This window comes from Coptis chinensis, chromosome 5, assembly GCF_015680905.1.
Source record: "Coptis chinensis isolate HL-2020 chromosome 5, ASM1568090v1, whole genome shotgun sequence".
NCBI lineage: Eukaryota > Viridiplantae > Streptophyta > Magnoliopsida > Ranunculales > Ranunculaceae > Coptis > Coptis chinensis.
This window is the reverse complement of record NC_141460.1, coordinates 66,751,811-66,763,318: the sequence shown is the minus strand read 5'-3', so window position 1 is coordinate 66,763,318 and position 11,508 is coordinate 66,751,811. Positions and strand designations below refer to the sequence as shown.

Genomic DNA, 11,508 nt, shown 5'->3' with positions numbered 1-11,508 from the left:
TCGGAAAACGATCTGTGCGACCCTTGGGATGTGGCGAGGGTTCTGCGCCGCATCAGCTCTTGGAGTCTTTGTGGTCTCGACAAACTCTATTGGTATTGCAAGGCAGACACTTCCAATGAATGATCATAACTACTGAATCCTACCAAATATGAGGATCGGTAAGAATTATGTTAGGATACTTCGATGGGCTTTCTGTTTGTTTTAATTTTTAACCACTTTTAGGCAGACTCCTTAAATCGGAATTCCTTATCCGACTTACTAATTGAGTCGGGTCTCGAGGAACTATATTGTTACTGCAAGGCAGACAGAGTAACATTGTTTATTTATTTAATTTATTTTAATTTATGTTAATTTTTCAGAAAATTGGATATAGGTAAAGATGCAAATTTCTTAAGTTCAGAAGAAATAGCAAAATTTTATTTTGTTTTTCCTCCATAAAAAATGAAATTTCACATCTGTCTCAAATTTCAGACTGACTTTTACAATTTTGACCTCTTTTATTAGTCCCAACTAAAAAAGCCAACTACCAAGAAAAAAAAAAAGCTAGAAACTAAATCAGTTACCAAAAGAGTAGTGGTTAATCAAAATAACTAAAATTCATCTGAAATCTACAAAATTCCAATTAAAAGTGAGATGAATTTATGGAGAGATCAAAACAATATGGAAAACATCAACTTCAAAAACGGAAAAAAGTAATGTTGATTACAACTAATTTCAATACAGCTTTAACAATTTAAAATGTATCTATGATAATTTTGAATAACATGTTTAAGCTTTGTTTGATGTAATTCAAATTGTAAAAGGACAAATGGTTTTTTTTTATAAGACAATTGTATTATTTGATTGCACTACATTTTAGAACAATACACACGCACCCTTACTTGATGAGTGGTCTCGATTGACACACACCTACAGTCTGCACAAAAACAGTTAATACACCCAAAAGTGACGTGTTATTAAAATTGGAGTAAAATCAAAAGATAATGTTAGTTTTTCTCTAGACAAAAAACACACTAAAGAAAGTGTCTAGAGCTCAATTTCTAGGTTAATTTTTATAAGAAAAGTTATTATGAGATAACAAGGGTTGTTAAGAAGCAGGGTATGGCAGTTGGCTTGAGATAAAAGTGCATGCATGTTTTCGTTGCGGGCGGTAAAACATTTTGTTCTCAATTTCTAAGCAAAATGATGTTGTTTCGTAATGTGCATAGACATGAAACCGTTCTGAATATGAATCCCTTAATATTGAGGAAACCTTACTTACATTTATCGACTACTGAAATTCGTCAAATATGGAAAATCGAATAATGAAAGAATCAGATTCAAGTAATTTCATAGTTTAAGAAATATTATCAATTCCTGGAGATCGCCATACTAACAAAATGTGGTCTCTCATTTAAAAAAAAAAAAACAAAAAGGAGCAAATAAATAAGGCTGTGTTACATTGGAGGAATTGAAATTCTTGGAAACTCAACATGAGGCTTACATGCGGAGGCCATATTGATTGATGTATGCTACTACGTTATGCTTCGCAAGGACAAATCTCTGTTTTTTCTTCTACCATTTTGTTGGTGTTGTGAAGGACTTACTAATTTTACGTAGTCCTAATATCAGTTGATTCAGGCGTCGAAGAGGAAAGATCAGTTAATTCGGGCAAGCATTTCAGCAGTTTACATAGGTCAAAATATACTAGTTCATGTTCTGATTGGTAATTTATTATCCGGCATGTACAACAGAAGAAGTTGTTTTCTCCCAAACTGTACCCTCTCTCTTTTTCCCGCTAATATTCTTGCAATAATCGATCCACCTCCATTGAAAAAAGGTATTTCATCTCTTTTTACAAAATCACGAAAATAGAAAGATAATGACAAAAAAAGTGCACCACTGCAGATGCTCTTATTAGGTTTTCTAAATGAGGAGGTCCATCCGTTCATGAGCTAGCTCAATGGAACTTGCATAGGAAGGTATGGGTTCTGTTCTGAACTGTATTATGAAAATGGGATGTATGCTTGTTAACTCAGTGATTGAATTTTTTCCTTATTTAACAAAACTCAGTGATTGAATTTTTTCCTTATTTAACAAGGAACAATGAAGGCGTATTGAAGAAAAAGAAACAAGGGAAAATGAGAAATAGTGTTTAGCCAAACCGAGCAACCAAACTTTTCCATACATGGGGCAACAAAAAAAAAACTGAAAATCTCTAAACCATCATAGGAAATTCAGAGTTGCGTATTGCTTTGACAAACAAAAACAACCACCTACTCATGGCCAAATGCCAAAATATAATGCTGAAAACATACTTTTATGAGGTCTCTAAAAGTTGTGCAACAAGTCTTCAGCTACAGGAATACAGCCAAGTACATTCAATTCTTTTGTTTTTGCCCACAAGAGATGTGAACCTATAGCGAAAATTTGGCCCCTCGCTTTAGAGAAAACAAAATTTGGATTTGTGCAACATGAACATACAAAATTCTAAAAGTTGATGCTTCTAACCTGCAATTCATGAACATACATTACCTTCAAAATTCAAATCTATCCAACAACAAAGAAGATGAACAGACCTAGGAAATTTAAGCAAAAAACTTGTGAGTTTATGTGTCTGTTGGCAGTGGGGGTGGATTGACCAGTGGAGGCACTGTAACAATTTTCACAGAATTGAACCAGGATCATTACCTCCTTATTACTTAAAAAACATTGAGTAAATACGACTTTTGAAATCCGGATCACTTTCGTAAATAAAAGGACCATCCAGCTGACATCATGTAGCAGGGTAAGCTTCATCGGTGTCTATAAAAATGAAGGAATCCCAAAGAAGATTCTTCAGGGACTCATGCTTAGGAGGCTGAAGAGAATAGTAGGTCTACATTAATCAGGCCTCACTCTCTCAATGATGGAAGTTGAAGACAGCAGTCCAACTCTATAAGAAACAAGTGCAAGCAAGTCTTATACAACCTGACACTAAACACCTCAGTGAAATCTCAAATATGGATTTTGCAATATTGACATCTCTAACCAAAGTACTGAACTCTTTTCAAATGTTAATCTCCCAGCAAGTCAATAGAGGAATGCAGATCAGATGGTGAGCTTTATAATTGTTTACCAAACTGAATTCAACACACGAAAACCTATGCATTTTTTTCGTGGTCTATATCATGCAGCTCTTGTTTCTGGTTGGGCCGGTTCGATGGAACAAAACAGATTGGTTATAGTTACTAAGCATGGACATTTTTTGTTGAGTTACTGGGCTCTCTACAAAGCGCTAATGTTCTTTCCTAGAATAATGCAAAGATACTTCCTTTGGGTAAACCCTTGCACACAAGCAATCTTTCTCTGAGGATCATTCCCTACTGTTGTCAAGGTTTAAAACAACACTTTGAGGCTTAAGCCTTCATTGGATTGATCGCCTTTAATTCCAGAGAGTAACTTTTAAACAAAGAAAGTTAAATAAAGCAGGGGGGATCAGGATGATGCCAAAAAAAACAAGTCTAATGACAAAATGCATAGAGGAAAATATAATTGTCTTCAAATAAAAAAATAACTAAAAACAGAACACAGAGTGAATATTCTTACTAGCTTAAGAATATGGGAGTTGGACTTCCAGAAGATAGAGGAGTGCTTCTCAGCAACTCACCATGCTGCCCTGCTCTACCCTGAGCGCCTTCATCATTTGCACTAAAAACCTCCACATGTTCGAGGCCAAGTTGTCTCTTGATCAAGTCCAAATTCTCCCAAAGGACTTCTATCTCACTAAATGGAAAGTTCAGATCCAAGGCCTGGGGTCCAACCGTCCAAGGCAAAGTGCTTCATCTCTCTTGAATCTCAAGAAGGGCCTACAATGCTTCTGGATTTGCTTAAAATTCACCACTTCTCCTTCAAAGCTTGTTTCTAGTGCCTCCCAAATGTCTTCTTCAGGTGCAAAGGTACGAGTCTCAGTGTTAAACTTGCTTAGAAGTATTGTTAAACACCTTTCTTTCCACCCTTTGTACCTTTCATTAACATAAATCAAACCTGTTCTCGGCTTGTTTTCCTCACTTGAGTGAGTTTCGGGAGTACCCTTTTTCTTTCCCCTCTTTAGAACCCAAGACTTGTTTCTGGAGCAATTTCCTCATGGAAATTATTGAGTCTTGTAAATACTTATTTGCACTCTTCAGGGTGAGATCAGGTGAATCAGCATCTGGCCAACCTGCACTCACAACAAATCCATCCTTATTCAAAAGTTCTTTCCAAACATATTCAGCATAGTGAGGACAGATAGGAGTGATTAGCTGTGTCTGAACATCCATGAAATGCCACAACAAGTCACGATTCATGCTTCTAACACCACAAGAGAAACTGTACTCGTCACGGGCAGCCTGGAGATCATAAAACCCAACTTTGAGAGCTTCTCGAAACATATACTCCTTCTAGTGTTGTTCGGTCAGTGTAATGGTGAATCTTAGCTCATTTTCAAAAACACGGTCAGCATAAGTAGATGGGGGGCTTGTTCTTAGAGATGGCTCGGCAGCTAGAACATCCTTCATCCAGGAGATTTCTTTTGTAAGCGTAGGATTGAAGCATTTGCTGCTCAAAGACAAAGTTTGCATCATCCATTCCATCACCAGCATAGATCAGCAAGGGAGAATCGAGTTGCATCAGCAGAAAATTCCTCAATAGCTTGGCGTAAGGTCCAAAAATTCCCAGTAGACTTGGACATCTTCTCGGAATTGAGCATGATGTGCCCATTGCAATGGAAACCACGTGGCCAGTGATGTTGGCTTAGAATAGCAGCATGATTATAAATGCAAAAAGTGAGATGGTTCTGTATTAGATCCTTTCCAGAGACTCGGAGATCAAACGGGTACCAGTATCCAAACTCCTGCTTCATTTTATTAAGAACTGATGGCGGGATATCAGACGATTTGGGGTATGGTCCATCGCAAAATACAAAGTTTCAGACTTCATCTGTCAACTGCTCTGGTTTTACTAAAGAGGTGTCTGATCCATACATATCCCCATTCTGTAAATGAGTGATGGTGTAATATGCCATGTAAAGTGTGGAATCAGACAAAGACTCAGCAAGGAATTGATCATCCCAAGGAATGTAAGTCCCCAGTCCGAAAGACCTAGAACAAGCCCACTGATTCAGCCAACCCAAGGTGTGTTCAAATCCATGTCGTGTCTCATCGCCGTATAACTTCATGTTCGATAAGCAGTCCTCTGCCATCTTCCTCCATTCTGACTCCCCATATCTGATGTACCACTGGTCTGTAAGAGCCACAACGCACTCATCACCTGACCTCGACATGACCTTCTTCTCAGGTTCGCTGTACAGAACACCCTCAATGGCTTCGCTTCCTGGACTCTCATCCCAGTGAATTCCCCAACCAGCATGGTTCCCTCAGTGAACCCTTTCAAGTACGTTAACCTCTTGGCCTCTGCAAGCAAATCCTTATCATTCTGGCTTTTAATTTTCAGATTCGAGCATACTTTCTCAGCAGATTTGTCCCCAAATTCCGGGATATTGATGATGGGAAGAACTTCAAATGGCAAGACCCACTCATCCTTCACACCATACTTAGCTCTGAGAGCTGGCTTTTGCTTCAAATCATGTAAGGCCATAAAATCATCTGGGGAGTCACTGGGAACACTGGTCAAAATCCCAGTGCCCTTGTCCGATTTGATAGTGAGCATGGGGAGGGCATAAATCGTATCATTACGTGCCAGGGGGATTTTAAAGCCAAACCAACCAAATCATTACCACTTAATGCAGTCAAGCAAGTCACAATAAAAACATCAGTCTCATTGATTTCAGAAGACCCCATATTTCCCATCAGGCAAAACCCAGCAATTTGTTTGCCCATACATAGTCTCAGGTCTCAAAGTTGCAGCAGCCAAAAACATTTCTCCCCTCCAAAGGACTCAACTTAGGGGGAAGAGGTGGAACAACCTCCATCTTGATCAGGGTATATTCTTGGGGCTGAACGGCTGCCCCTTCACCCAAGGCCCTGTCGTGGTCTGCACATGGTTGGCCATCAAAAGGGGAATAAATTGCGTATCTCACGTTCTTGACAATCTTCCCCATGTCCTTCAACTTTCTCATCTGCCCACCTAACAAAAGTATCATAGAAGGGATTCATGTCTGTAGTTATGAAAGAGCACCGCCATTCGCAACCAAGTCCAAAGGCTTTAAGGTTGAAAAAATGTGAGCCAGTGGAAAGGATCTTGGAACTCTTTAATGCAAAGCAAACAGAAAAAACACATTGGCACCTCTCAGTCTATGATAAGCAGCTGCACATTCAAGTTTGGACACATAACCCAAATGCAGATACCCATTCATATACGGGTATGGGAAATTGCCAAAGAATTTTTCAGTAGGTTTATCACGGGAATCAGCTCTAAATACCTCGTGTTCATCCCACCAAGACTGAACATGTGACTCAATCGCCAACAGTCAGTCCCACCTTGCGAAACTCATCTGGTTGCCTAGAAAGTTGAGAGGGAAACAAAATAAATCTCCCAAACAAACAAACCACAGGGCATAATAATAAATTGCTTAGTTGCAGAGAAAGGATAGAATAAAAAGATGGGTTTTCTACTTGAGTTGAGAGAGAGACGGACGGACGGACCTCGTTGTTGTTCGGGATAATAATCCCATGGATGGGTCTGGCAAAGCCCAACACAAATCCTACAAACCTTGCCTGATAACAAAGAAAAGTTTTGAAAGAAAAGCTTCAAAGGGTAACTCAGTTTAGAAATTTGAGACAATCAATAATTCAATATTATGTTTTTCATTTCAATCTGTTACTTTATATCACAAGTATTCGGATTTATAGACACAGCTACATCACATTTACAACTGAATAACACAACATACCTGAAAGTAGTTAGAAAAGATACCAACCAGGCTCAGGTGGCTAACATAACAACTAGAGTTGGTTAGGTTGTTGTGATGCTATGAACTGGCTTGCTGGTAGAAATGCTGAAATGGCATTCGTCTTGTTGATCTCTAGCAATATGGATCAGAAGCAAAATTTAGTTCAAGCAATTGTGAACGCTGTAATATGGGTCAACTTAATGAGACTCGCCTAGACATGCCATGTGCCACTGAATTGGGTCTGGTCACATAAACAATCAAGGGGCGTATGTAGCTAAAAGTAAAAATTACAAACTTACAAAGATGCTTGTATCAAATTGAAGAAATCATAAGCTTCTCCAAAAGTAGATTCAGTCAGTAAACCTGTAGTAGGTTAGATCCTTATTTTCTAGGTTGGCTGGATTTGTGTTCCACCAATGCTTTGTTCTTTTGAATGGGAAGTACTCCTCTCTTTGTACAACTATCTGCGCGAAGTTGGCTTCTCTGAAAGTGTTGGTGATGTTAATGCACACACTCTTAATATTGTTCCACAGTCCTAGCGCGCACCAATATATTTGGTATCCCAAGTGAATTGCCTTCCATATACCTTCTTCTTCTTCTGCATAGCAGGTTGAAACTCCCAAGTCCTCAAATGAGTGTGCCAAGTTCCCTGGTGGTCTCTGAGTATTGCTCCCTACAGACCCGCCCCATCTTACCACGACGATACTGTCCCCACTTAGCCACTGGGGACCTCCGACAGTGTGGGCTTTTCAGACTCCGGACAGGCTAGGCGCCTTTCCATCATACCCCTCCTTGGGCCACGTCCAGAGGTATCGCACTCCCCAACCAGATTTCCCAGAGTTTCCCCCCAAAGCACCTTGATTTTGCTTAGTGCCACTAGGTAGTCCAGACCAACAGAATTTAATGATTGTTGGTGCCCTCCTTGCTTTCCATTGCAGTCCAAAGCTATGAAGAATCATCAAGTCGTGCACGCTATTCTCCACATGGTATGGAGAATCTAAGAGTCTACTGTGGTCGTCAGAATGACCACTAGGCAAGAAATTGCTGTTGCAGACCATAGTTGTCTAATGAGAGGACTTTTCATCTTACACATTGTGATCAAGTTTGAGACATTACTAACCCTGTGTGTCGTGTTGAACTTAGCTTTTAAGACAACCCAGAATTTCTCTCGTACTTGACACTTTGACAGCCATAAAGTACATAGTCCTGAGTTTCCTCATTCTCTCTACATATATAACATCAAGATACCATCTGAAATTTCATCCTGGTGAGAGGATGTATATGATTTACGACAAGATATTCTCTAATCTAGATACAGCAATCTAATACCATGTGGAACATCTAGTTAGACTCAGATGTAAATTCAGTATATCTATAACAATAGCAGTAATAAATCGGATTACACAAAGAAAGAAGTATCTGATTCGAGCACGTGCATTCAAATTTCATTAAATTGAAAGAGAAACAGTCGTTAACATTACAACAGAACTATATATTATTATATTATAACTAAGGTCTAAATTTGTTATCAAATATAATGAGAGACAAAGTTTGAGATAACAAGTGCACTGCGTAACAATTTTCAGTTTTCTATCCTTTACTTGTACCCACCCTGCATCAGTTAGTAAAGGAAAATCATAGTTGATTGTGGACAAATATAAAAAACCTGAAAAGTTGAGAGAACTTTATGATACAATAAAGATGTATTATGACAGAACCATTAAGGCATATTAACAATCAGGCCGACTTTAATGAATGAAAATCAGAATAGCTGAACATGTAAATTTTAAGTTTCTTTTGAAACATCAATGAATAAAAAATTATAGCTATCTTGATTGAAAAACTTGCAAAACCTGGTTGAACCTGCATTTTCAGCATTCTTTTCCACTGCTTTCTATCACTCATTCGATTCCAAAACTCATGTACTAACTACTGCGGATGTCAGGGACTCAGGGCAAACCCAAATGATGATACATACTATAAATGAAACATTACTATTATTAAAAAAGATGTAATCAGCTGCTGTATTAGGGAGCAGAGAAGCTGTTCACAGATATATGCACTTTCAGGTGGAAGTTGGATTGGTTCCCACCTGGGACAGGATTGGAATTAATATTAGGCTTTGGAAACATGTTGCTGTGGATGTAGACGGATTCATATGTAGCCAATTGTTGTGAGATGACCTAGTTGCCAACGCATAATACGGGTCAACCAAATGAGACTCGGCTAGGTGTCCAGTGGATTAGTCTGGCCATATCAACAATACACGGTGGAGCTAGAGGTGGCATATTTGATGACGATGAAGAAGGACACCCAATGGCCCAAAGTATCTATTGAAAAATAAATTTTATACAGCTTCAAGAGACAATTAACCAAACTGATCAAAATCCACATAAGCTAAAACTAACTCAAAGGGATATCATATATAAAAGCACCGGAAACTAAAGAGCACATAAAAGCATTCAACAGAAACAATTTATAAGAAAAACAAAGAGATTTTGGTTTAAACAGAAAAGGAAACAACTGACTAGTAGGAAAGAGATCGACTATGATTTTTTTCAAAAGATTATATAAAAACTGAGCCAATGTTACTCTTTGCATATTAACCATATACTCTAACGTTCTTATGTTCTATCTTGTAGTAATAGTTACATAAAGAGTAACTTCATGAGCAAACTATGCAAGATATCCGTTATCAGTCACACTTGTTCGAGACATTGCCACGAAAGATATATGTTTAAAACTTCAAACTCAATTCACTTAGCAACAACTTGGGCTCTCTATACCGGTAATAAAGTTTGACATTGTAGGGGTATTGAAGTATACCAAATTCATGTAAAATACAGCAACTCTGCAAAACCCAAGATACACATCCCCACAGAGGACATCTAACTCCAACATCTAATATCTAACATTGCAAAACATATTACTCCCAACATGAAAATCAAGCAGAACTTACTTTCCAAAAAGCCTGCTGAGGAAAAACATAACAAATGAAATCATCCTCGCAAGGAGCAACATATCGCATATCACCCGTGCCCCGTTTGGGAATAACAAACCAAAAAACTTTCTTAATACCCTTCTCACTAATCACCGCCAATTCCTCCTCAGTAGGACCATCAATGTTAACCGAGATGACAAAATCCCAAGCCTCTTCATCTGATGACCGTATTCTATCTTCCAGAATCCACTTAGCAGTTGGTTCTTCCCCTAAAGGACGCTTATCCACATGATAAAAGATCTCATAAATAACTTTACGAACAGCATCTCTAAGTGCAACCTCCTTGTTCAACCGAATTACCTCTTCTTCAGTTATCTCTCCATTTCCATGGTGTACGACACTGACTCCATAGTACAAGTTACTTATGTCTTTATCCGTGTTCATAACACTAGTCCGAAGAACGACACTGAATATGTCTCGAACTTTGTCTATATCAACAGTATGTGGACATAGAACTCTCCCTTCATTAAGTTTAAACGGCATAGTAATACTTCTGGAATATCAAAAAAAAAAAAAAAAACCGCTATCATATACAATGCCAAGACAATGTTATAAACATAAGCTTAAAAAAAGAAGAATTATACCTTGGGGGCACGTCACTAGTGCAAAAATGGCGTAGCAATGAAGTTGCCCATGGAAGTGTTTCTGTTGCTCTGGTTCGGTGAGTGTTGAGAGACTTTGTTAATGAGTTGAAGGAATTTAGTTTCCAGAAACGCATTTTTTTTCAGTCTTGTTCTTGTTTTGTTTAATAAGAGAAAGAAGAAGGTTTTGGGTTTAACGAAACAATTTTGACTTGACTAATGTTTATACATCTTTTGACTTTAATCCCCAAACTGCCAATGGTACTTTATAGTTTGACTCGACCGCCCAGAAGTGTGCCTTCAGTTTTGTGTTAAACCCCATTACAAAATCATTAGAGTTGGCAATTTTTGCGTATTGCTAACTTTACGATCCTTATGAAATAGCCTGTTGAATTTAAACATTGAGTTTACCAATTTTTTTTTTTTTTTTGATGAATATTGTAACCACGCCCTTCCACACTACAGTTCATGTGTCCACATATCAGGTCGTCTTCCTTCAACTCGTCCCCACACCACCATCGATCGCACCCAACGAATCAACACTCGTCGCGCATCGATTCTGACCATTTATGGAAGAAAATCAACTAGCGAAATCTTGAAGCTCAATCAACGCCACAATCAAGGAGACATTAACTTTGTAACAGCAGAGTAATGACGAAGTAAGCACATGGCAAGACGATACGCGCCTTCCTAGGACATTTCAAAAAGGAGCTCCTCTCAATGGAGCCAGGTCTAAAGGACAACTTTGCAACCTCTGTCTTCACCAACGCTCTCCTGGATGACTCCGACCTAGCAGGGTCTCTAATGCGAAACAAATCAGAACTCTTAGACGACCTGTACCACAGAATAGATAAGTACATCAAGTACGAAGAATGGTTGGCCCAGCGCAAGGGCAAAGAAGTCCTCGGGGTGAGTGACAAACAAGAGCCCAAACAAAAGAACTACTATTCAGGCAACAATAGCAACAACACCAACAATTACAACAAGGGCTCCAGCTCCAGCAAGCCCTCTTACACAAAAAGAATTCTCCAACTTCTCCAGGACGCCAAGCCAAATCCTGAAGAAGATATATGCAG

General features: G+C 38.7%; 1 protein-coding gene, 1 long non-coding RNA gene and 1 pseudogene across 4 annotated transcripts; 1 reads left to right on the top strand and 2 right to left on the bottom strand.

Annotated features, from left to right (window-relative positions):
- The first annotated feature begins 2,111 nt into the window (after window positions 1–2,111).
- On the top strand, window positions 2,112–4,457 carry LOC147498449 (uncharacterized). Its single transcript, XR_015195492.1, has 2 exons — window positions 2,112–2,446; window positions 3,553–4,457. It is a non-coding gene; the product is annotated as an uncharacterized LOC147498449 (long non-coding RNA).
- Window positions 3,370–8,331, bottom strand: LOC147498448 (leucine--tRNA ligase, cytoplasmic-like; annotated as a pseudogene). The gene is made up of 4 exons (XR_015195491.1): window positions 7,150–8,331; window positions 6,851–6,982; window positions 6,603–6,674; window positions 3,370–6,459 (listed from the first exon to the last, which is right to left on the bottom strand). The product of XR_015195491.1 is annotated as a leucine--tRNA ligase, cytoplasmic-like (transcript).
- Window positions 8,332–8,785: 454 nt separating this feature from the next.
- LOC147498447 (uncharacterized) lies at window positions 8,786–10,893 on the bottom strand. Of its 2 annotated transcripts, XM_086560425.1 has the most exons (3): window positions 10,436–10,760; window positions 9,810–10,344; window positions 8,786–9,180 (listed from the first exon to the last, which is right to left on the bottom strand). In XM_086560425.1, exons 1-3 carry the CDS (start codon window positions 10,567–10,569, stop codon window positions 9,058–9,060), a joined length of 792 nt encoding a protein of 263 aa, XP_086416551.1. In that variant the 5' UTR covers window positions 10,570–10,760; the 3' UTR covers window positions 8,786–9,057. The 2 variants fall into 2 exon arrangements, with proteins under 2 accessions (XP_086416551.1, XP_086416552.1); XM_086560426.1 differs by lacking the exon at window positions 8,786–9,180 and having other exon boundaries at window positions 9,568–10,344; window positions 10,436–10,893.
- Window positions 10,894–11,508: the final 615 nt, after the last annotated feature.